This window comes from Felis catus, chromosome X, assembly GCF_018350175.1.
Source record: "Felis catus isolate Fca126 chromosome X, F.catus_Fca126_mat1.0, whole genome shotgun sequence".
Classification (NCBI taxonomy): Eukaryota; Metazoa; Chordata; class Mammalia; order Carnivora; family Felidae; genus Felis; species Felis catus.
Genome location: NC_058386.1, coordinates 125,554,005 through 125,579,241, shown reverse-complemented (window position 1 = coordinate 125,579,241; position 25,237 = coordinate 125,554,005). Strand labels below are relative to the sequence as shown.

The 25,237-nt window shown below is 59.9% G+C and overlaps 1 protein-coding gene across 4 annotated transcripts in view; it reads right to left on the bottom strand.

Annotated features, from left to right (window-relative positions):
* The window catches only part of ATP2B3 (ATPase plasma membrane Ca2+ transporting 3), a 62,352-nt gene that overhangs the window by 10,673 nt on the left and 26,442 nt on the right, over nt 1-25,237 (bottom strand). The window contains exons 7-21 of one of the 4 annotated variants that reach the window (XM_023248933.2): nt 23,958-23,999; nt 22,388-22,552; nt 21,809-22,023; nt 20,907-21,149; nt 20,337-20,578; nt 17,539-17,773; nt 15,198-15,377; nt 14,974-15,061; nt 14,212-14,318; nt 12,907-13,098; nt 11,264-11,477; nt 9,881-10,092; nt 8,748-8,855; nt 7,312-7,494; nt 2,632-2,745 (exon numbers count right to left, since the gene is read on the bottom strand). In XM_023248933.2, coding sequence (XP_023104701.1) covers nt 2,632-2,745; nt 7,312-7,494; nt 8,748-8,855; nt 9,881-10,092; nt 11,264-11,477; nt 12,907-13,098; nt 14,212-14,318; nt 14,974-15,061; nt 15,198-15,377; nt 17,539-17,773; nt 20,337-20,578; nt 20,907-21,149; nt 21,809-22,023; nt 22,388-22,552; nt 23,958-23,999 — 2,540 coding nt within the window. Of the gene's footprint in view, nt 1-2,591; nt 2,746-7,311; nt 7,495-8,747; nt 8,856-9,880; nt 10,093-11,263; nt 11,478-12,906; nt 13,099-14,211; nt 14,319-14,973; nt 15,062-15,197; nt 15,378-17,538; nt 17,774-20,336; nt 20,579-20,906; nt 21,150-21,808; nt 22,024-22,387; nt 22,553-23,957; nt 24,000-25,237 lie in introns of all 4 variants that reach the window. The other 3 variants (XM_023248934.2, XM_023248936.2, XM_023248935.2) reach the window with 3 other exon arrangements.

The following is a 25,237-nucleotide window of genomic DNA, read 5'->3' as shown; positions in this document are numbered from 1 at the left end:
CTCTGGTCTGTGCCTCGCCTTCCTTCCGGTGAGTTCCAAGAGAGAGTGGGGACCTGCGTCTAGTCACTTTTTTCGCCGCCGCCACCACCGGGCCTTTCCCTGGTTTGCACAATGAGGGTGCTGGGCTTAATGGTTTCTCTAGGCCCTCAGAGAGTTCCAAACCAATCTGCCACGCAGTGGTGATGGCAGGAGGTGGTGTTGGTTGGTGGCTTCCAGAAGCAGGCATGTCCCCTGGTGTTGCCTGGTCCTCCAACCAGCATCTTCCTCCACAGTAGGGTCCTTTCTGAGGTGCTGCTGCTCAACTGGGATGGGCTGGGACATTGGGATCCCCTTGCTAGCACACCAGCACCCTCCTCAGACAGGCACTAGTTAGATGCCCCTGGAGTAGCTCAGGACCAGGGGGAGGGGTGGTGTCTTTCGCACTGTTCTTACCAGGCACTGCTGGGCTCCCAGAGGTGGGAAGACGGGGGTGACAGATGGCTGCAGAAGGAAGGAAGGTGCTAGGAAGAGGAGAGAAAGAGGCTCCCACCAGGGAGGAAGCCCAAGGAATCCAGAGGGAGCCAAGAGACAGCAGGCCTCGCCAGGATCCTGGAGGGGAGGCCCAGGCTGGCCCTGGAGCAGAACAAGGCCAGAGGTGTGGAGAAGGCCCGAGGGGCATGAGGAGTGGGGGCTGTGTCAGCTGCCTCCCCTGCCTCAAGTCAACAGACAGATGGACGGACAGACAGACAGAGAGGAAGTACAGACAGAGATGGCAAAGAAACACGTGGAAAAAAGTCACGGGTGAGGGAGGGACAGGGGCAGGTCAGTATGTGCCCCTTCGGCAGACCACGCCCCCTCTTGTCCCTTCATTTCCAGGAAGAACGTGCGCTGTCCTAGCCTTGCCCTAGCTGGTGCGCCCCGGGGAGGCTGAGTACCGTTTCTGTCCTCGGTTGACTGGAGGTAGCTGAGCCCCGTGCAGACTTGTCTGGGTGGACTGGTAGTGAGACCCTTCTGGGACAAGGCTGGAGCTTTCCAGCCTGTCTGTGATGGCTGTTGGCCAATGTCTGTGGCCCGGGTGGGGGGCCCAGTGAGTGTGCAAGGGAGCCGGAGGTGTGTGTGGCCTGTGGTTTGGGGGTGGGGTGTGTGCGTGCACGCACATGTACGTGCTGTTTCCGAAGGGGACCACATGGTCCAGCGGGGTCTGGTGCGGCCCACATCCCTTCCTTAAAGGGCAGAGTGGCCTGAAACGACAGTTTGAGCAAGAGGAGGGATGCCCCCCCACTGGGGACCTCTCACCAGTTCCTAAAAAAAAAAAAAAAAAAAAAAAGCAAAGAAAATGCAAAAAGAAAAAAAGAGAAAAGACAAGACAAAAGGCAAAAGGCAAAGAGAAGAAATCAAGCAAAAAGAAAAATGCCAGAGTCTGGTGAGGGAAAAAGGCACGGTTAACAGCTCCCGTCTGTGGGGAAGTGATGTGTTCACGGAGGTGAGAGTTGCCGGGTTTCACTGGAAGGAAAGGAAAGAGGTAGCATCGAACCATCCCAGCAGGGGCTCTGGGCGCATACTTGAAAGTTTACTGCTTGGTTTTTGAGATGAGTCTGTTACAAAAGCAGGTGGCCGTGGCCGTGGCCGGGAGCAGGGACGTTCCCTGCATTCTCTCTCATTAGGGAAACCATGGGGCCGTGGGTTCTAAGAGCTTTCCCTTCGTCTTTGTAAAAAGATACCAGCAAACACGGAAGTTTCTATCTCTTTACGACAGCCCCTGGGTTCTCTTGAAAACGTGACTAGCATGGTGGGAACGTTTCACTGGAACATGTAGGAAGGAATCTACCTGTCCCGGCTTCTTGGAGGAAGGAGGAGAGAGAATGTGGACCAGACCACGTTAAGACCTTCCAATCCTGACGCCTGTTTGGAAAGAGCAAAGGTGCCTTGGGAACAAAAGGGACACGTGGCAGAGTGCGGGCTGGGGGTGTGAGGATGACTCCTGTTTGAGGAACCCCTCAGACACCTCGCATACGGGCAGCTCAGGGCCAAGGCCTACAGGGCAGGTAGCACCCGAGCAGAAGCAGTCGGCCACCACTGAGCCCACCTGGGGACACGTGACAGCGGCCTCCCGAAGCCCAACTCAGGTGCACTGCCTTTGGAAACCACCTCCAGGAGAGTTCTGGAAGCTGTCAGTTTAGTCCCAAGTAGGTGGGCCGGATTATTCTGTTGCGAACGATGCCGGAAAGGCACTCGCCTCCCCCTGCGGCCCTGCGAGGCGGTCCCGAGCCTCCCTTTGGCTGCCCCGCAGAACACCGACCAAGGCCCCATCCTGCCACCGGACGCCACCCGAAGCGGCCCGAGTTCGTGAAGAACCATTGGCAGATGCAGACAAGTTCAAGAAAAGCAAACCAATGACAGGAGGAACGAACAGCGAACAACCAAACAGGGCAAAGAACAGAAGGTCCGGCAGGGCCATGGATTCAGTACATTTCATAAGAGGATATGGCTTTGGAGACACACACCGTCTGGGCGGAAAGGACTGGACGGGGAAAAAAGAGAAGGAAGAGTTGGGGAGGCTTTTGCTCCCCCAGAGATGCCATTTATGAGAGAAAAGGGGACTCAAGACTCACTCCCAGCGGCACTGGTGGGATTGGCAGCAGAGAGAATTACGTGAGTAGGGGTAGAAAGATTGGTTACGTCATGGAGCTGGCTGAGGACTGAAGACCGCCGGCGCACAGCACCCTGAAATGAACCGCTTCTCTTGAAGGTACTCACTACCTCCATCTGTGGGAGAGAAAATGAGATAAAGTTTGGCTTGCACTGCGGTCCCGGCTACCGCACGGGGGTGGGGTTGGGTGAGGGCAGGGGCCACACTGGGTACACGAATGGTGACGGGAGGCGGCATCTAGGCCGCCCCGCCCCCTTGGAGCTGACAGCGCTTCGGACGGGGCCGTGGTCACGTGGTCACGGCTGGGGCCAGCCTCCGTGTCCTCCACCGAGAGAGGGTTTGCTGAGCAAATGATTAGCACTCAGAAGACCGGGAGGGCGGGGGGGGGGGGCGCGCGGCAAGCCTTGGCAGAAAGAGCCACTCGCAGTCACCAGCCGCTCTTTGCGAGCCACTTGTCAACAAATACCTGGGTCTGGCAGTCCTTTGAGATCCCAGATCACTGGTTCTCCGCCCCCTTTTCTGCCCCGATATACCTGAGGGGTAGGACTCGCTCCACTCCCCGCTCCCGTTAGGACAAGGCTCCCTGTGGCAGTGCTCGTGCTTGGTGCCGGGACCGGGGCCTTCCCCGAATGCCCTTTGTTTACGTTGCTCTAAGCAACAGACGCTTACTGCTTCTCTGCCCTGCCCTGCCCTGCCCGGAGGCTCAATCTCTTCAGAGTGATGGAGGCGGGCGCCCCTGGGGGAGCCTCCGTGAAAGGAAAGGATTTAAAATGCAAAAGCACTTGCTTTCTTTTATCAGACTCCTTTCTGCAGAGCCACAGGCCCGGCAGGAGGGAGAGCAAAGAGACTGGAGTGTCCTGGGGAGCAGAGATGGCTTTTATTTGCAGCCCCCTCCCCCTTAGGCTCCCCTAGGGGTCAAAAGGGATGTGGGTCTATGGGAAATGACAACCATGGGGTGAACGCACTAGGAGTCCTAGTGTCTTCTGACTTCCCGACCCCCATCTCTGACTGGTGAGCGGGCCTGGGGGTGACTCAGACCTGAGACCTGTGACTGAGTGGCCACAGTGAATGTTTCCCCATGCGGAGACCGTGTGCCTACGTTCTGGGAGGGCAGGCCAACGTGGCACACCTTTGGTTGCCCCTTTGGGAATGCCTTCCGGGGGTGGGGTGGGGTGGGGAGATGGGTGTGTGTGCAGATCTTTGGCCTTAGAAGGTGGATCTGATTTCTGGAAAGTGCCATACAGTTCACTGGATGATGTGAGCGGCAAAGCAAATGTGTAGTCCTGGAGCCTGGAGCCCACTGGCTGCCTACTCGGGGCCCAGAGCAGGAGGCCCTGTGCCACACTCAAGCCCTGCGGTGGCTTTGTGGTGGCCCCTAGGCTCGGCAGGGAGTCTGACACGGGGCCAGGCTTCTGGGAAGAAGGCAGCTTGAGTGCTCGCACATGAAGATGTGCATCATTTCAAGCCCTACACGCGCGGTGGAAAAAGACTTTTGTCCCATACTCTGCCCCCGAGCTCCCTCCTCCCCCATGCCCCCCGCCCCCAACACACCCCGCTCGTGAGCAGGGCGACCTCACTGCCAGGGCTGAGACCCGTGCGTAACGCACACTGAGTGGCCACAGGGGGCTGGCACAGTGTGTCTAGTGTGCCCCAATGACCTGAAGGAAGATGGCCCGTGATGTGATGCACTCTTAACTGCAGCCAGGGCGATGAGGCAAGGAAAAGAAGTCTTTTCTGCCTCTGATTGGACCCCTCTTCTCACGGTGTCCGGATGGGATGACGGTGTCAATCAAAATACCTCACAATTGCCCCCCCCCCCGTCCCCCAAAACCCAGTTGCTGCTGAAGCTTCTCGTTGGTTTATAATGGAATGTGAAATGGACCACGTCGTGAGTGCTTCGAGAAGCTCCGTGTTCTGGGTTTCAAGGACTCTTTTTGATGCCGGAATGACCCCCCTGTCTGGTGCAGTAATATGTTAGTATGGAATGGCGGTGGGAGCAGGTAGCAGGTTACAAAATGCCTTCACTTAGCAAAGCTGTGCTGGCCCCCAAACCCTGCAGCTCCGTTGTTTGCAAAATCCAGAAATCTAGGCATGTCTCCCTTGGCTGGGGGCACCTACATGCTGGGGCGCTTTATGTCTGTCCTTCAAGCAGGTAGTTTGAATCAAAAAGAACAGATGCTCTTAAAAAGTTAGCTCAAGTAGCGGATTGGCTTAGCATTCTTGAGGAGGGTGGTGAATTGGATGTGACAAAGGGACGATCCTGTGGAGCAGTGAGGGGCTCTCTGGAAAGGACACGGAATATGCTAGGGGATGGGGGAGGGACGCTGTCACTGGGTGACCTGGGGCAAGTCCCTTCTCTCTGGGCGCCCCCCCCCCCATTGCATCATGTTTGAAGTAGGGACCTGACTGGCCAGTGTCTACTTGGGCAGTGACTCCCAGGCTCTGACTGAGGAGACCCGCCCGACCGGCCAGGAAGCGGTGGCAGGACTCAGAGCCCACAGGCGCACGGAAGGCACAGACACACACCAGCCGGGCACCACTGAGCGCCCCCCCCCCCGCCCCCCGCCATGCCTCAGACTGGGCAGGGGCTGTCCCAGCTGCCAGAAGAATGGCCACCACCTGGGGCTCACGGGTGTCAGGCTCCAGGCTCCGCAGCGCACCTGGGGCCTAAGACATTCTTGCCTGGCCGCGCTGGCTTAGGGGCTTGGGGCGCAAAGGGGAATGAGCCACAGACCTGGACTCCTGCTTCTCCACTGGAGAAGCCCCTTGCAACCCTGGGGAGCTCCTTAAACCGGACTTATTTGGGGCCACCTCACCCAGCCCTACAATATCCCAAGCCCTGGGGGCAGCCCAGGAGTCTGCAGCTTTGGAAAGTTCCCTGGGGCATTCTGCTCCTCACTGATTCCAGTGCCCTGGGCACGCGAGGGCCTACGGGGGCGGGGGCGGGAGAGAGTGGTGGTCTCTGGGCTGCTGCCGGGTGAGGGGGGCCCCCGAGGGAACACAGCGGCAGCTGGGGAGGCCTGGGGCCCAGATCGTGGCCGGCATGGAGGCACAGCGAGTGCACATCTGGAAAAGCAGCAGGGGTTACAAGGGACACAGGGTGTGTGGGGTGATGCCAAGAGGCAGGGGCCTGAAGGCCATGGTCAGGACTCTGGACTTGACCCTGAAGACCAGAAGAGAGGCTACACTGGCCACGGCGGGGCAGGGGGCAAGCTAGCTGAATGAAGGTGGGAGCAGCGGGCAGGAGGCTGAGAGCTTGTGGCTGGAGCTGAGGCTGGGGCCTGCGGAAGAAAGAAGTAGGGGGCCCTGAGGCTGAGCCCCGGGAGACTTCTGGGGACCGTATGGGAATAGCAGGCAAGCTGTGTGTATGGGGAGCCTCAGGCCGGGGGCAGGGTAGGCACCGGCTGCCGAGGGCGCTTTGGGTGGGGTGCATGAAAGATTCCTTGGGATGAGCTTGTGGTGATGTGTGACAGGCTGGAGGCAGACACAGGGCAGAGGTGTGGTCTGAAGCCATTCCCCAGGCCCAGGGGCCCGCGGCAGGAGTGCGGGGCCGGGCAGGGCTACGTGTAGGGTAGTGGCCTTCCCGTTGGTGGGACCCCCAGGAGGAGAAGCAGGGGGGCTGGCGGTCCTGGACAGCACGTGGAGAAAGGTCAGAGGCGGGGCTTTGGGAAGCATGGGAAGGACAGAGAGTGACAGGTGTCACTGGGGGCTAGGGAGGCAGCAGGGAGACTACTCCGGGCAGATACTGGTGACTAGGCCGGGAGGATAGGGGGCAGGGGTGGCTGGACTGGGGACGTGCTTTCGAGGGGGCGGACCTGAACGGATGGGCCATGCTGCTGCGCCAGCTGTGTGGGGAGACAGGAAGAGCGTCTGGGAGCTGAGGGGCTGAAAGGAGGTTGGCTCAGGGACCGTGGTCTTGGCCAAGCCCACCGTGGACATCTTGGCTCAAGGTGTGGCATTCAGAGGCTACAGCTGAGGGCTTGACGCGGGACGGAGGGACAGCCCGGTTCCGGGCCCTGTAGGTTGCACAGACCTTGGTGAGAACTGCGTCTGGGACCCTGCGGGCAGAGGCCAGGCTGCGATGCGATCACGAGTGTGAGGAAAGGATGCGGAGAGACAGAGTACAGAACATTCTGGCAAGAAGGCTAGCTGGCAAGGGTTGGGGCAAAGAGCATGGGGCTGCTCTGGCAGACGGGTCTCCTGAAGCCTTCGAAAGTGCCCATGGCTGAGTGGTCATTGTGACTATGTGACTTAGGGATGGAGATGAAGAGAAAGAAGCAACTCCGGGGCCAGAATCAGCTTCCATAGGGCTCGCGATATAACCCAGTGCACGGTGAGCTCACCAAAGGCTGTTTGTAACGGGCATCTGTCTCCTCCCAACAACGTCACCTCCCTGTCACCAGGCTGCTTCCGGCAAATGAGGCAAGGCCCAGCGGCCGTGCAGACAGCGGGTGGCCTGCGCCCCCTCCACCCGACCCCAAGAGACAGCCGCTGATCACAACACACGTCTTTAGCTGACACCGGCACCCAGCGCGGGGGAGAGCCGCCTGGGCTCTGACGGAAGCGTCAGAGGTGGGCCGTGTCTGCAGCACCGCAGCCAGCAGGCACATCCGGGGATGGCCCTTGCTCGCCACCCTCTCAAGGCGGGATAGCCAGAGAAGCCAAGCGGCACGGCGGCTTACCTGCGTCTGAATCCGATTGAGGCCCCGGAACCAGAGGATCTGGCCTCTGCGGAGCTCCCGCTCGGCATGGTCGATCTCTTCCTCCCCCTCGGCCAGCTCCTCGTCGGTCATCTCGTCCTTTCCCGGCCCGTGCCCTGCTTCCTTCAGGCACTTGAGCTGGCTGGTGGGGATGGTGGCGATGACCTGGGGGGCCAGAGGCGAGGGGTAGCAGGCGCAGGTGGCTGTCAGAGCACAGCTGATCCTTTTGGGGTAGGAGCTCTGCTGGGGCTGGGGAGGGACCCACACCTCCCACCTCCCTCTGACAGCTAGTGTGTATGCCCCTTGCACTCCAGCGTCATGCACCACTGTTTCCTAAACACCCGTTCTCTGTGGGCAGACTGGGGGATGGGACGTCCTTTTCTGGTCCCCGAGGCTGCATGACCAGGAGCGGTCCCCGGGGAGCAGGGTGCGGGAGCTGTTGGGGCCAAGGAGCGTTTTCCAGCGAGGGGAGGTCTGGCCTTGGTGCCCCCCCCCCCCCGCCCCGCTCCTGAGAGGGGACCGCTAGGCTCCTGGCACATCCTGCCTGACGAGGCGGTCTCAGTTTCCCCAAGGGCCCTGCCGGGCCATCTGTGCCGACAGTGTGATTCCTGGTGGGGCCCCGGCTTCACGTCTGGGGGGCAGAGACTGAGGATCTGAGGTCAGCCACGCGGGAGCCCCAGGCCCACAGGACCGACCCCCACTGAAGTCCCCGGTGCTCAGGGAAGCTTCCGTGGAAGCTCACTCCCGGTCTCTCTCGGACCCTGCCCTACATATGCTTGATCTTGGACTTCCAGCTTCCTGAGATGTGACTAAGACGCAGGGCAAAGTGGGTCCTGCACCAATATTCTAGAACTGCAGAGCAATGCTTTCTGAAGCCTCTTGCATGCCTGTGGCATGGGCTGCTTCTTCCTCATGTCATCATTGGGCGCCGGAAGCCTCCCTCTGTGCATGCCTTTAACCGTCAAGGGCTACAGGTGTCTGACTTTCACGTTCTAGCATCTCAAAATATTTCTTCATTTTCCTTGACACTTTCTTTCTGCCCCTTGGAGGATTTAGCACGGTGTGGTCTAGCTTCACATCCCTGAGCGTTTTCCAAGCCGCCCAGTTTTAGGGGACGATTTTGGGCTTCTATCATGGAAAGGGGAGTGCTGGGTGATTTTTGCCGGGGCTTTGTGACATCCCAGACGTGGCCCTTTGCCCTCTCTCTGCTGACAACTGTCGCCTGTGGCCGTGTACCTGAGCCGTGGCCCGGCCCGGGCCTGAGCCCTGCTGTGCTGCCCACCCTGAGCACACCGAATGCTTTCCTAAGCACAGGCTCTGAGGTGCCATGGCCTCCCCCACCCCCGCCGGCATTGTGTCCGTCCCTGGAAACAGGGAAGGGGGTCGGGGCTGGGAAAGGTGACGAGGCAGACACTCACCTGTCCCCAGACCAGCTCCCCAACGCCAACGAACAGGCACCAGAGCCACTGCTCCGTGGACAGGGGGCAGCAGCTGAAGGGCTTTCCGCCGAACTGGACGATGACAATCTGCAGGGGTGGGATGGGAGGGAGGCAGGTCAGAGATGGGCCATTGGGTCCTCCTGGCAGATGGGGCTCTGGCCGTGGCTCAGCAGATGAGCCACATCTCCCGCTTCTGTAAACTTGATGCTTTACCGTGTGCCCTGCACGCCCGTGCTGCACACGCCTCATCCCGGGTGCCCCAGTGACATGCCCAGCCAGCCTTGCCTGGGACTCCTGCTGCCTCACTGCCCCTTCCTAGGGAAGAACCCTCCTCCTGGGGGTGAGCTGTTTAAATATAGACCAAGCAATCCCGAGCCCAGGCCACCACCGCCTCCGATACCGTGCTGTCCTTTCTGCCCTAATTCCCCAGGCCAGGGCGCACACAAGCAGAGATGGCGCTATGCCCCCCTGAACCCTGAAATTATTCATAGTCATGAGTCCTCGGCCTGATCGCCTCACCCCAGTTTCTCCCCCAGAAGCCACAGTAAAGGCTCCCTCTCTCCCTCTGTCTCCGACCGACCCAGGTGCTTCCCCAGGTGGACCCCTCATGGCGTGGCAGGCCCCCTCCTTTGATCCCTGTGAGGATCCTGGCCTGTTGTCCTCACTATACGTCACACTTTCTATGAATACACCCTACTTTTAAAGGCTCAGACTCCCAAAGAGTTGACTGACCAGCCTGTCCACAGCATGGTGGCAGGTAGAGGCCGATGGTCAGCACTGGGGACAGAAAGTATCCCAAGGGAACCTTCTAGAGTTATGATAGTCCCCCGGCAAGGAATCCAGCGCTGGAAATGGGAGTGGAAGACGCAGAGGGAACTATGAGGAGGCTCGTTCTGAGGAAGGCCCTGGAAGGCTCTCTGGAAGCCAGCAGGGGAGCGCAGAGGGCCTGGGGTCACAAGGCATGCCGGTGGGGCCTGGGACAGTGGGAGGGGCGGAACTGGTTCTGGTTCTGTAAACGGGGATGGGGAGGCCGGTAGTGGGCATGGTCCCCCGCTCCTCGTCTGGTGCCAGTATACGGTCGCCCCTGCCCCCCCCTCCCCCCCCCCGCCTACCTGAATTGCAAAGGTGCCCAGGACGATGGTACAGAAGATGGGGTTGCTGAAGATGCCGTGGAAGACGTTTCGTTCGCCGTGAATCTTGCGGGCGTTGATCTCGTTGAAAAGCTGCATCATGACGAAGGTGTTGAAGATGATGGTGTAGTGCTCTGACGGTGGAGAGTGCAGGGGTGCGTTCCTCCCGCTGTCGATGTCGAAGAAGAGCTCCCCTGCACGTGAGGGGGCACGTGAGGGGGGGCGGAGCCCTGGGTGGAGGCAGCTCCCGGCCAGTGTCGCCTGAGGAGCGCCAGGGGGTCTGCGGCAGGGCCACAGGCAGCCCCACCCTGTGGTGACAGGGACCCGGAGGGAAAGTAACGGGTCTCTCCCCACAACACGCGCTCACCCCTGGAGCAGAGGTCTGGGGCAGAAACCCCAGAAGAAGACACCTTGTGCCTGCCGGGTTGAGTGGGGCTGGGCACAGGGTGGGCCAGCCCTCCTCCACCCTGTCCCTAAGACCGGGCGGCCAGGTGTAGACCGTCAGGCAGGTCATGAGAGAGAGGCTTCTGCTCCCGAGATATCAGAGAAAGGCCTCCCGAGAGGATCCCCAGTAGTGACATTGTGATCCCCACACACCGTCTCTCCTGCCCCTCAGCAAATACTGTCCTGCAAACTGAGCTTCCAATCTGCTCCCGGGAACGCGCCTGCGCCCTCAAGGCCACGGTTGGTGACATAACGGAGAGACGCCACAAGCAGACAAAGCAACAAACCCACCCCAAGGAAACTGCTGGACAGAGCCAGAGCCCAGCCGGCCCTGGATACCCAACCCACAGCCTCTTTCTCTCGTGCCCCCTTCTTCTGGCTTCCTGACAGTTACTCCTCTCTGCTCCTCCTCCTCTCCCTCCACCCCTCCTTCCTCCTCCTCCTCCTCCTCTTTCTCTTCCTTCCTCTTCCCTTTCCTTCCTCCTTCTCTCCCCCTTCGCCCTCCTTTCCTCTGCCCCTCAGGCCTCTTCTCTGTCTTCCACTCTCTGCCTCACCTCGACTGCTTCTCCCTCTCCTATCTCTCCTATCCCCTCCCTCTCCCTCCACCTGTCTTTCCTGGTCCCCCTCTTCCCACTGTCTGTGGCACAGTGCTCTGCTCGCCATGCCCCGGAGAAATGGCCATAGGGTGAGTGGATGGATGGGGGTGATCTGGGTCTCGGTGAAGGACAGCAGTTTCTCAGAGGCACAGGGGCCTACGACACCTGCATGGGGCACGCACACAGAGAGACAGCGGGGAGGTGAGCATGCAGGGGCCCGTGCTGGAAATTTGGTTCATGGGTGCTCATCTGTCCCTTCCACTGGCAAACAGGGCCCGAACCTGTGCGGCCAGCGGCAAGGCAGTGTGACCCGCGGCCAACCTACCAACGAACAGCAGCGTGAAGATGATGGTGAGCTGGTAGACCGCGTGGCCCAGGATGTTCTTCATCATGGTGCGGGAGATCAGGGGCTTGTCCCGGCCGTATGGTTTCCGTAGCAGCAGTGACTCAGTGGGTGGCTCTGTCGCCAGGGCCAGAGAGGCAAATGTGTCCATGATCAAATTCACCCACAACATCTGCACAGCTTTGAGAGGAGAGTCCTGTCGAGAGGAGGCAGTCACCCTAACATGGGGCCAGAAAGCCCAGTGGCCCACCACTCCAGTGGGAAGAAACTCAGCCTGGGGGCAACGTCACAGGGATTCGTTCTAGTGAAACGCGGCAGATCTGACCTTCCCATCAAAATCTAACATCTCCATCCCTGTGGGAAGGTTAGCAGTGGGTTTTCACTGGGCTTTCGGATTTCCTGCTCTGAAAATGCTGCCAGCCTCCCTTCTCTCACCTGGTGGCAGTGACCTAGAAGGTGTGGTCCAAATTGTCAGCAGGAGATTGACAACCCGTGTGTTATCCCAGACCGTGAAAGTGCTCGACTGGTGGGTACTCTCCTGACCTCCCAGAACTGACAGATCCATAGAGATAGAAAGCAGATGGGTGGGTGTCAGGAGCTGGGGGCATGGTGAGTGGGCAATGACTGCTTAGTGGGCACACAGGTGACAAGAAGGTTGTAGAATGAGTTAGAGGTGGTGGTTGGACAACATTGTTAATGCACCAAAGGCCACTGAATTGTGCACTTTCAAATGGTTACTGCGGTGCAGTTTATGTTATGTGGATTTTATCTCAATTAAAAAACCTTTCAAAGGGAGACAAGTTCTGGACACTCACTACTGGGGAGAACGAGACTATTGGAAGGGGGAAGAGGCTCCTGCGAAGGTTAAATATGGAGTTCCCATCTCAGCCCGCACTTCCAGTCCTAGATCCACACCTAAGAGAAATGAAGACGTAGGTCCACACACAGACTCGTACAGGTGTGCTCACAGCAGTGTCAGTCACAATCACCAGAAGGTGGAAATGACCCCAATGCCCACTGACGGAGGAAGGGACAAACAAAATGTGCTCTCTCCATATGACAGAGCAATATTCTGCCATCAAAAGGAACAAAGTACCAATACCGGCTATAACATGGATGGACTCTGGAAACATCGTGCTGAATGAAAAGGTGCCAGACATGGAAGACCACATGTTATTTGATTCCCTTTATATGAAATTTCCAGAATAGGCAAGTCTGTAAGGACAGAGAGCAGATCCGTGGTTGCTGGGGAGTGGGGGAGGGGGTGGGGAGTGCCCGCTAATGGGCCCCGGGGTCTTCTCAGGGGCGATGAAAACGTTCAGAAACTAGACACAGGCAGTGGTCGTGCACACTGTGCATGTACTGATTGCCACTGAACCGTGTACTCTCAAATGGTGAAGTTTTTGGTATGTGACTTTTATCTCAAAAAAAAAAAAATCTGTGGCAAAGAACCCCCTGGCTCTCGCAACTCCTGGGATGGGGTTTCCGGGGCCTGCTCTCTGCACTGGGGTCCGGGTGCAGGAAGCAGGCCGGGCCTGGGAAACCAGCTGCCTCCTGCAGGCCCTGTGCCTTGTGGAAGGGAGAGCCCAGGGCCCTCCCTGGGCACAGCGGTCCCCAGTGCCCACCTGAGTAATGCAGGCCCCCGTGAAGGCCACGATCACGGCCACCACGTTGACTGTCAGCTGGAACTGCAGGAACTTGGAGATGCTGTCGTAGACATTCCGGCCCCACATGACCGCCTTGACGATGCTGGTGAAGTTGTCATCGGTCAGGATGATGTCTGAGGCCTCCTTGGCCACATCAGTCCCCGCAATGCCCTGGGGGGCACACACACAGTGTCCACAGGCCCCTCTTCCCAAGCCCCCTTGACGACCCAGCCTACCCGGGCTTACTGTCTGGCTTCCCTTCCAAATGAGGCTCCCCGCCAGCTGCAGACAGATCTGGTTTCGTCCAGTGCGACTTTGTACTAGGAGTGGGCAGGTTGTCTCATGGCCTGGTAAGGGCCTTTGCTCATAAACAGAGAGGGTGTTGCTACCATGGCCACCACCATGGCCTCACGTACGAGGCCCAGCTGCCACCACGTGACCACCAAGTGGTCTTCTGTCCAGTCTTAGCATGCCAGAGCGGCCTGCTGTATAAGGAGCTCCACGACTCCTGGGCGGGGATGCCTTCCGCAGAGCAGGGACGTGTCCTGCTGGCCCGTGGGGGTGTTTGCTGCTCACAGCCCCTGATGCAGGGACAGCTGCACACCCTGTCTGCCACCCTGAGGTCGGGTCCTGTGCAGCTCGGCTTGGCTCTCACAGTGCCCAGGGGCTGTGGCTCGGTGCCCTTCTCTGTCCTGGGCTCTGGGACGGACTGGCCCATGCCCCTGGCGCCTGCCCACAGTGGGCTACCCTGAACGTGGCAGAGTGAAGGGGGCTCCTTCATGGCAGGTGGGGAAAGGGGCTCGCTCGCTTTGTGCCTTCGGTGACCAAGCGCACGCAGCTCGCTGCAGAATGCCAGGGCTGGCCACCCGGGTGGCGGGGTCAGGGTTTTATAGAAATAACGAGCTCCATACAAGTAACCAGAGAGAAACACAGAGGAAAAGCTCATCTGGGGACTCCAGTGATCGCCCCTGGGGCCGAGTTTCGCTTAGACTGCACTGGGGGTGGCTGAGGCGGGCGCACAGGTGGCAGGCCCCATGTCCCCCACCCCTGAGGCCCCACTGTCACCTCGGGCATCTCCACGCCAAATGCCTTTAAACAACTCACACCTATATCCCCTGACCAGATGAGCCCTTGGAGGTCCCAGGGGCCAGGACGCGAGAGACAGACTTCATCACTCTGCAACCTGCCTTAACACTAGCCCGCACCTTTCTGCACGAAGCCAATGTCCCTGAGACACAAGGCCCCGCCTGATGTGGTGAGCCAGGCCGGCACTGGGTGGCTTACCATGGCAAAGCCCACATCTGCCTTTTTGAGGGCTGGCCCATCGTTGGTGCCGTCCCCGGTCACGGCTACCACCTGCCGCTGCTCGCCGGTGCTGCTGTCGATGATCCCTGGAATGCAGAGTGGGTCCTTGTCTGGGGGCTGTGGGGGCGGCTGGCTGACTCGGGAAACCCTTCGGGATCGCGACCGTGCCAACCACCCCCAATCCCCTGCCCTTTTGTCGCCTTCGGGGTCAAGTCCTTGTGCCTCGACCGGCAGCCCTGCTCCCCTCCTCCTGCCCTGGCCCATCCCCCAGTGAGATGACACAGGGTGGTGTGACTGGAGGTGGTGGGAGGCAGGTGGTAAAGTTGTCATCGGCCAACTATGAAGTGTCATCGGTCAAGCACTATGTGACTTGGAGACATGTCTCCCCCTCCTGGGCCTTAGTTTCCCCATCTGTTACAATGAGAGGCCATTCTCTAGTGGTGTCTTCCATTCATGCTGCTAGCCAGGGAAGCAGAGTGAGCTCTGGCATGTCAGCCCTTCGAGGGCGTCTCCATCATTATCCCCATTTTCCTGAGGAGGAAACTGAAGTTTAGGGAGGGCCATGTCCAGCAGCAACACGTGTGCAGCCCGGGACCCCGCTTCCTAGGCAGGCCCTGGAGCTTGGCTTTGGGAGCCCCGGGGCAAGAGCACACGTGGGGACGATGGCCACACCCAGCCAGCATCATGGCACCTCAGGAAGGGGCACGGCAGGGGGCAGCAGGGGTGAGCGGGCTCCCTTACCTTTGACCAGAGTGTGCTTGTCGGTGGGAGACGATCGGGCGAGGACCCTCAGCTTGGGCCACACCTTGTCCAGACGCTCCTGTTCTATCTGGGAGGGGGAAGCACACAGACGCTGCAGAGCCTGGAGTGGGGGAGGGGGTACCGAGCAGAGGTGGGCGGGGGGGGGGGGAAGAAACAGCCAGAGCCCCGGACTGAGGTGGGAGGGCAGCAGAGCCAGGAACTACCTCGCCTTTCTCGTTGCGGATCCGCCGGTTGAACTCCTTTCCCTCCAGGCACAAGAAGTCCTCCCCGGGCTGGATGATGCCACACTTGGCCGCGATGGCCCGGGCCGTGTTGATGTTGTCCCCGGTCACCATGCGGACTGTGATGCCGGCACGCTGGCATTTGCGGATAGCTTCAGGAACCTGGAAGAGACAAAAGGCATGGGTGCGGCCACCGAGGCGAGACACATCCGCGTCTGGGCTGAGCCCTGCCCTCCATCCGGCTCCGCGGCACCTCTCCTTCGTTCCCTCAGCACGACCCCCACCCCCACCCCCTGACCCCAGGTGCCTCCTTCATTGCGCTGGGCCCCGGGACCGGCGACGACTCGGACCCAGGCCCCGACACAAGTAAAGCTGGGAGAAGCCACTGGAAGCTTTTATGCTGTCGAGGGGCACCATTGGAGTCTTGTCTGGAAAGGTGACCATAGAAATCACCAGCTCCGTCAATCTCATTTTCCTCTGCAAACTGGAGGTCCAGAGCGGCCGAGCCAGGATCGGCCCTGGTTACCAGGCTGGCTGGCAGGGTGGCTGTATCATTTAGCTCTGGAAGAATGACAAAGAGACCTCTGTCCCCAGCTACCCTGCCAGATGGCAAGGCCAAGGGCAGGCCTGTTGCTTTGGGGCCCCGACTCAGGGCAGGCTTCTGGCCATCAGCTGGCTTGTGGCCAAGCTCTGGACACTTCTCACTTGTCCCCCCCCCCCCCCCGCCCCCGCCACCCACCGTTTTACAACATAGAACCAGAGGCATTTACAGCTCTAGGTTCTACATGATAAGGTATTTTCACTACTTGGAACCAGTAGACACGTGGCTGAGGTAGAAGGGTGGGGGCAGGCCGGTTATCGTGGAGTAGAAATGGTTGTGGCCAGGGTCCTGGGAGTCCAGGGACATTGCCCTCCTGGGTCTGTGAGATGTTCTGGCACCTGCCAGCCTAGGAGCAGCACCGAACACCAGCCGGGCGCCTTCGGCCTGGCAGGGGTGGGGGTGGAGCAGTGAACAGCTCCATTCAGAAGGGGGAGGCCATCAGGTCTATGCGAGCACAACGCAGCTTTATGATTCGGCTCTGCCGTGTAGACACAGGCCAATCATCCACGCCTCAGTTTCTCCCTGGCCTGACGAAGGGCAAGGCCCTGTGTCTCCGGGGGTGGCCCTGTCACCCACAGCAGCATCTTCTCTCCCTGCACTCCCAGGCTGCTGCTCCCCGTCCCCTCTGTTGCCATCCACTTCCTCCCATGCCAGCTTCCAGGTGTCCCCTTTCTGCACAGAGAGGCCCCGGTGTCCTCAGAATGTGGGGATACACTGCTGCCGAGGGCCTGCGGTTGCTCTGTACACGTAGCGAGCATTGACTGTGGAATTGGCCGGTCTTAGGCGCCTGCTCCGGTATGTCAGTGAATACCTGTCTCCTGAAGAAAGGCCCAGAAGCCTGTCCTCCCTCGTCTCAGCAACGCGTGTGTTTTCAGGCTAATCAGCAGGATCGGGGTGGCCCTGCTTCTGACATGAGGTGGGTGCCACTGGAGAGGCCCTGGGAGGTGAGAGAGGGTCCCTCCCTGCCTCTGGCAACCCGCACCCCTGTGGCTTGCGCTCTTCCCTTGGGGCCTGCTCGCTCTCCCTGTCTCAAGGCTCTTCCGTCTTTATGGACCGGCAACCCTCCCCTTTGCTTCTTCGCTCTACAGCCTGTTCGGCTTCTGCCCAGTTTCTCTGTTCCCTTTTCACAAAAGCTCTTGGTAAAGCCGTCTACACATGCTGGCTGCTTGCCTGGCCCCTTCCTTCAAGTCTCTTTGCAGGCTCCTCCCACCTCCGTCCCAGCTGTCCACTCACCCTGCGACATCGCTCATATAAACATGCTTCTGGAATCTCTCTCCGGCCAGGACCTTCTGCTCTGAGTGCTCCACTCCTGCAGCTACCTGCCCACTTGACATCTCTGCAGGGATGTCCCGAACATCACTTGGCCCCAACCAAACCCGTGACCGGGAACAGCCCCCTGCCCCCCAAACCTGCGTCCCGTCGGACTCCCGGTACCGTGCCCCAGTGCCGCCTCCGAACCAGAGCCCTGGGAGTGGTGCCTGACTCTCCCTCTCCCTCGCCGCTCCCTCCAGCCTGTCAGTCCCGCCGGGGAGGTCTGACCTGGAGGACCCTGGGGCCCTGCCCTTGCCCACCTTTCCTAACCTTTCTGGGCTCCAGCAGGAAGTAGTGTGAGAGCAGCGAAAGCACCAGAAGGGGGCCATGCCGTGGAGGCCGTACGGGAACCAGGGCTGCCCCTCCACCCATCCAACGACCCGGGCCGCTCCCGGACCAGAGGGTGGCTACCTCGGGCCGCACGGGGTCCTCGATGCCCACGACGGCTATGCAGGTGAGGTCGCCCACGACCTCGTTCTCATTGTCCCAGTCGGGCTCCTGAGCTGCGGAAAAGTCCCGGTAGGCAATACATATGGTGCGGAGGCCATCGCAAGCCATGGGCTCAATGATCTTCTTCACCATGTCGTCCCGGTCCCGAGGGCGGAAGCCGCGTGGCTCCCCGTTGCTGTTTAAGATGTTGGTGCACCTGGGGCGGGGACAGAACAACAGCGTTGGTGCCAGTGAAGCGAGGGCAGCCGGAGCAACAGAGAGTCTCGGCAGGTGTCGGTGTGAGCCCCGCATTCAGCGCGGCAGACAGGCTTGTACAAGGAGGGAGGCGTTCTGCCTCCTGGGGCCTAACGGTGTACCCTCCCCAACCACTCACATCCTTCCCGGAACCTCACGATGTGGTCTTATTTGGAAATAGGGTTGTTGCAAAGTCACGGCGAGGTCATACTGGTTTAGAGTGGGCCCTTAATCCAATGACTGGTGTCCTTATCAAAAGAGAAGAGAACACATGGAGACACAGACGCACGCAAGGACAAGGCACCGTGAAGACAGAGGTGATACGTGTACAAGGCAAGGAGCCCCAAAGACTGCTGGCCATGGCCAGAAGCTGGAAGAGACGAGGAAGGACCCTCCTCTGGAAGCTTCGAAGGGAGCGTGGCCCTGCCCACACCTTGATTTCGGACTTCTGGTCTCCAGAACTGTGAGAAAACAGATTTCTGTGTTTTTAAGCCATCAGATTTATGGTCCTCCGTTCTGGAAGCCCCAGGAGCTGGAAACTCATAGGCTGGTGTAGGCGAGGAGACCCTAGAGTGCAGGGCTCACCCCAGCTCTTCGTGGACTCTCTGGGGTACGCGGCTCTGGCAATGCCATGGAGTGTGGCCGTGACAAAGAAGCAGGATTCAGGTGTGCAAGAAGAAGGAGCAAAGGAACCGAGGTCCCCAGAGGCAGGCATGGCGGAGGGGCGAATGGGAGCCCTGGACAGACTGGTGAAGGAGGAAAGGAGGAGCTGGCAGGGACTCTCGCCCTTTTGTGGAGTCACTCGTGTAATTCTCGCAACACTCCCAGGAGGTATTTCTGTTGTCTCCACGTAGGGGAAACTGAGGCTGTGCTGGGGAGTGAGTCGATGTCCACACGGCCAGCAAAGAGGAGAGCCAGGAGTGGAGCCCAGCGCGAAACTACAGGAATGGGGCTTCTAGCCACGGTACCTGCCAGAGGCTGAGGAAGCACAGAAAGAGAGCTGGGGCCTCCAAACCCGGCCACCACACCTCCTGGGATGCAGTAGGACAGCTTCAGGGGGGAGGTGGCCTTTGCACCCGGGGAGTATGTGCCTGGGCAGAGACTTGGGGGAGAACATTTATGTCTTAGAAGGTGGCCTTGGAATAAGTGAGGAGCCAGGTGGGCAGGGCAGAGCAGCTGGGGGCTTGGGGGGGCACTTGGAGGCGGAGCTCCATGCTCCCCGCCCCACTCAGTTTTTATAACAGCTGTATTGAGATATCATTCACACACCACACAACTTATCCATTTAAAATGTCCAATCCAGGGGCGCCTGGGTGGCTCAGTCGGTTGAGCGTCTGACTTCGGCTCAGGTCATGATCTAGCAGTTTGTGAGTTGGAGCCCTGCATCGGTTCTCTGCTGTCAGCATAGAGCCTGCTTGGGACGCTCGATCCCCCTCTCTTTCTGTCCCCCGCCCCACGCATGCGTGCCCTCTCTCTCAAAATAAATATTTAAAAAATATTAAAAAAATAAAATGTATAATTCAATGGCTTTTAGTCTAGTCGCAGTGTTGTGCCACCATCACCACAGTGCACTTTAGAACATTTCCATCACCTCTAAAAAAAACCCTACACGAGGGACACAAGAAGTAAAGAGACGAACAGGATTTCATCAGTGAAAAACACATGTGCCTCCAAGAATGAATGAAGACAGTGAAAAGGCATTTGCCAATCAAGTATGTGCTAAAGATCTCTTACAGGACAACGACAAGACCACGAATAACTCAAATCAAAGACGAACAAAGGACTTGAGTGGCTGTTTCTCCCAAGAAGGCACACAAATGGCCTGAAATTTGGCCATTTCGGGGCCGACATCCCTAGTCATCAGGGAAATGCAAACCAAGCCCCTGTGCGGTCCCAGCTCACGTGCACTAGGATGGTGATAAGAAGAGCGATAAGGAGAAGCTGGGGGGATAGAAAATGGTGCCCCTGCGCGGGGTGCCCCTGCGCGAGACAGTTGGGTGGTTCCTCAAAAAGTTAACCTGTGTTACGGCAGGACCCAGCCTTCCGCTCCCAGGTATGTCCGAGAGAACTGAGAGTACGAACCCCAAGGAACAGCTGTACGCCCCTGTTCACGGCAGCGAGGCTCACAGCAGCCCAAGGGCGGGGGACTGGCCGAAGGCCGAATGGATGAACCCTGACAGCGTTCTGCTCGGTAGAGGCAGCCTGACACATGGGCCACATACCGTACGATCCCGTTTATGTTAAATGTCCCTGATCGGCAAATCCATACAGAAAGGAGATGAGTGGCCGTCAGGGGCTGGTTGGGGGTGCGGTGGGAGGGACTGTTGAATGGGGACAGGGTTGCCTTTGGGGGGCTGGTGACGAGAACGTTTTGTAATGCGCCACACCGGGACTATACTTGCTGTGTGTTTTCACGCGATTACAATGGCCACTTTTACGCTATGTCTATTTTACCACAACAGTAAACTCAGAAGCCTTGCACTCTGCAGCACCCAGCCCTAGGCTGCCTCCCGTCGCCAGCTCACTTTTTCAGCAGGATCTCCGAGGCGCCCTTGCTGAAGAGGCGGAAGCCGCCGTCAGGCATGCGGATGACTGTGCTCATGGACTTGCGGACCGAGTTGAAGGTGTACACTTTGTAAAGCTTATCTTCCGGAATCTGCTCCCGCACAGGCTGGAAGTCCCGCTTCAGGTCCAGGACAAAGCCCAGCAGAGCACACTCCGTCTTGTTGCCCACTTGGCGTGGGAGAGCGCCTTCCTTCTCTGGAGGCTACGAGGCAAGGAGAACCAGCGTGGCACCGGGGGCCTCAGTCTCCCCTCCTTGCTGCCCCCAGGACCCCGGCCTGGCTGTGGCCACCATGTCTTTAGGGTGTGGTGGCAGGGAGCCGAGGAGGGCCTCCATGCGGACTCCCATGTGGGCAGGCTGCCCACCACTCACTGGGCTCAGAGGGGGTTTCCAGAACCTGCAGGTCCCGCCCAGAAGCCAGGGCAGGAGTCCAGAGGGGCCCTGGTGACCCCTGACGCCGCCGCCTCCGGCCCGGCGCCCTGCCCTCATCCCACCCCGACCCGGCCCTGCCTGCCGCCCGCTCCCTGCTCACTAGTATTTTGGTGGTGTAGGCACTGTTGATGGAGATGGCGTGGACCAGGAGGTCGAGGATCTTGGGGGTCAGGGTGCTGGGGGCCGGAACCTCTTTGTAGTGGGTGTCCCCGAGGTAGGACTGGACCACGGTCATACGGTTGGTGGTGAGCGTGCCCGTCTTGTCTGAGCAGATGGCTGTGGCATTGCCCATGGTCTCGCAGGCGTCCAGGTGGCGGACCAGGTTGTTGTCCCTCATCATTTTCTGTGAAGGGCATAGATGAGGGCTCAGGTAGCCAGCTGTCCTTGGAAAGGTTGGCCCATGGGGTCGGGGAGCAAGAGGTCATCAGCCGGTCATGTGCTCCTCGGCTCTGCCCAGCCAGCTTTCCATGTGGCACTAACAGCCCGGGGGGCCTCGGTCAGCTGGCACATACCCTCGCGGCCGGGCACGGCTTGGAGCGACGGCAGAGCGGGAGGACTCTCGTGAGACAGGCCAAGCGGTCGACTCGTGGCGCTCCCTCTTCCCAGGGCTCCCCGGGGCCTCCCCCCTGCCCATGGCCCCCGCTCAGGTCATTGGCTGTCTCTGTGCTCCCCCCTCCCGATGCCACCTCCCCCCACTGTCTCCCGGTGTTCTCGGCCCTCTCCGGATCACCCTTTGCGCCTGCACCCGCTTCTGCAAGGGACAGCAGTGTCCTCAGACCTGCAGATGCTGGGTCTACCCTCCCGCCTGCCTGCCGTCCAGCTCATCCCAGCCTCCCCACTCTCATCCCGATCCCAACTTGCTTGCATCCCAGCCGCCCCACTCTCATCCCGATCCCAACTCCATGACCGATCCCAACTTGCTTAATGGCTTGGAACGCCAATTTCTGGGTCTGTATCCTAGTATGAAGGCATTCTCACGCGTACCGTGTTTATAATTATTACCTTGACAGAGTAGGCTAAGGAGATGGTGACGGCAAGAGGCAGGCCCTCCGGGACGGCCACAACCAGTACAGTGACACCGATGATGAAGAACTTCACAAAGTACTGCACGTAGACGGGCGTGCACTCCGCCAGCCACACCCGGCCGTCCACGACGAAGGTCTCAATCACAAAGTAGAGGACCAGGATGATGACGGTGATGGCAGACATCACCAGCCCTGCCCAGCCACGGAAGCCACAGAGGGTGGGTGCGGGAAGGGGAGTCGGCCGGGGCGAGGGAGGGAGAGAGCAAGAGCGAAGGAGTGGTAAGGGAGGCTGCGGACCGCGCCACGGCCAGCCAGGTCGGAGGAGGCACTCGGTCCCCAGCCTTGCAGACGGACGCTTGGAAGCCACGGTTTCCAAATGGGGGCCGGCCCGGCCCCTGCCGGCCACTGTCGGCCCCTGGTGGGGTCCCCTTGCTGCCTGGCCTGCGCCCCCTGGAACATCCCTTTCCCACTTGCCCTCCACGGCCCGGCCTCAGGCCCGGGGGCCCAGTGTCCTCGCCCATTGGTGGCCCCTGGACCACGCGTCCGCTGGCCCTACCTGCTTTCCCGATCTGCACGGCCAGTTTGGTGAGCTTGCCCTGCAGGACCGACTTCTCCTTCTTGGGCACGCTGGCTTTCTTCTTCTCCCGTTCCTCAGTCTCCCCACCCTCCGCACTCTTCAGGGGCTGCATTTCCATGGCAACTGCCCCGTCCTGCTTCTTGGCTGCGTACAGAGGAACCCCACAGCCAAACTTAGGGCCCGGGCGACAGCTACAAGGGGCTTTCACAGGGAAAGACGTGCCACACTATACGGGGAGGAAACGGGGCTCAAGGGGTTTCTCTGCTTTCTGAGTGTGACCTAGCCCAGGGGCTGTCTCCTCTCCCTCCCGTCTCCCTGGCAGTTCAGGCCCTCCCGAGATGGGTGGGAGGCTCCGGTGCTGTCGTGGTCAGCGCAGAGACGGTTGTCTCGGGGCTTCTCAGGGGAAAGGAGGACAGACACAAGCACGAGCAACTTTGGGCACACAGACAGGATGGCCAGCCCCATAATGCCCCAAATCTCAATACCTGACAGCAGAGGTCTGGGGCCCAGGGAACGTTCCAGAACCTTGAACTGAGTCAGTGGCCCACTGGTGTCCAAGCACCACCACCCCTCAGGAGGCCTAGGAGCCCCTGCGTTCTTCTCCCCTGCTCCCTGCTTAGGCTGTCTATTCTCCCGTCAGCCTCTCGAGTGGGCGCATTGACTTCCATCAGAGCCCCGGCTCGCTGTGTGCCCCTCCTCAGCCCGCTCCCTGGCTGCAGGTGGCTCCTGCCGGAACGGGCCACCATGGGCGAGCCTCACACCTCTCTCTCCTCTAGCTGCCTCTTCGCCTTCTGTCTGGGACAGGTGGCGTCCTCGTGGCTCCCTCACTGGGTCCTGCTCTCTTCACACTGCCCCTGACCACAAGGCTTCTTGTCCCCAGGGGCCTCAGGCCAGAGCCCACAGCCTCAGTGATACTCAATGCCCCACCCAGCTGGGTCACTCTAGCCTTGCGCCCCACTGACTGGCACTCCCTGCCCCAGCCCAGGACCCTAGCCATCAGGCTGTCCCCCTGACCCAGATCCCTCCCAACCTCAGCTATCCTCTGAACTCTAGTTTGCTTGTCTGACCCTGTCTTGGTCCCTGGGCCCCTGGGCCCCACAATGCACTTGAGTCTTGCCCCTGGGTCCGTTTCTCTGCGTTCTGACCTTCCTGAGGGCAAGGACCGTGCTTTACACCTTTGGATTCCCTCCAAGGCCCCTCACCGCTGACAACCCTCATCCCAGCCACACGGCATCAGCACCTACCAGGCATTTGGGCCGAGAGGAGAGTGGGTGTTGGACCGGCACCCGGTCACCCTGCCTCAAAAGCCCAGAAGAAAGGCAGCTGGACCGGGAAACCCACAGGCCTGGTGTGGTCTTGGGTGAGTCACCCTCTCTGAGCCTCAGTTTCCTCACAGGTGATCTTTGCATACTTCTGGCAGGGTCTGCACAGGGGCCCCCCGCCCCACTCACCTGGTCTCTGGGTGCTGCTCCAGCAACTGACGCGGGCGGCCCCCCACCCTGTGCCGCACCCCTCCGCCACCCCACCCCGAGCACGGGGCGCGCATTACCTTTGGTCTGGCTACTCTCCATCGCCCCATCCTGCTGCTTGCCTACAATGGAAGAGGAATGACAGACACGAAGGCTTCAGAACATCCACGTGGCCCTGGCACACGCACACGCACACGCACACGCACACGCACACAGGACAGCGGGACACAGACAGCAAGGCCAGAGAGCTCGGTGCAAAGGGGCAGGGAGGAGGGCCCTGTGCTCCCCGGGCCTGCTCTGATGCCCTCTCTCCACCTCTCGGCCCACGAGAGCCACGCTCTTGGCTTCCCAGACGAGGGCCCGGCCCTCCAGTGAACTCCCCGAGCCAGTCCTGGACGGCCCCTGGGTCATGTGTGCCCAGCAGTGGGGGAGGTCTCTGAAAAGGCTACCGCCACGGGGAGTGAGAGCCGCCAGGTGTCTGGTCCCAGGTCTGCCACGTTGAGCAGGGCCCCCCCAGTCGGGATATGTACCCCCCTCCACAGGAGTGGCATGAACCGTCTACCTAGGTGGTCCCTGACCCCTAGTGGCCTAGCGGTCAGCTTTCTGTGCAGCGCAACCAGCAGTCAGCTCTGCAGAGTGTTTGGAAGGACAGAGAAGGGAGACCCTAGAAACCTGCTGGCCTTGAATGCCCACATGGGTGCCAGGCACCCGGCACTGGAGGGAGCAATGGTACACGGAATGGGCTGGGCCCCAGCTGGACCTGTGTGTCGGCAGTGGGGGCGGGGGGCGCATTCGTGAATGTGGTCTGCAACCACAAAGCCCGCAGCTGGGTGTTGGGGACCAGGGCAGTGATTGGCTTCCAAGACCAAGGTAAACGGCGCTGGCAGTGAGGCCAGCACTGTGCTCTGGGTCGGGCTCTGTACCGGCCCCTCTGGCCTCATCTTCCCCAGGGCATCGCGGTGGGGCATCGGTTCAAAGAGCTCTCTTAGGGACCACACAAGTGCTAGCCTGGGATCTGGAAATGACTGACGTGTGACAGGAGGGGTTTGTGTGCTGACCAATACCCAATAACTCATGTCACTGGGGATCCAGGAGCGCAGACAGGGTGCCAGGTGGCTTCTAGGCAGTGGGGTCTAGTCTGGGGGTCCCAGGGAGGAGAGAGAGGCCCCCTCCCGGCTGGGGTGGTATGCAGGTTGTCCCTCTGTCAGAGTGGGGAGGTTCAGAGGCGAAGGAGACTCCTGGGGGGAGAGGAGACACCTGTAGACACACGGTGACAATGCAGAAGGGCCCAGAGAGGCCTCTGGAGGAGGGAGAGACGTGCGGGATCAGCACTACAGGAAGAAGAAGACAGAAGCCCAGG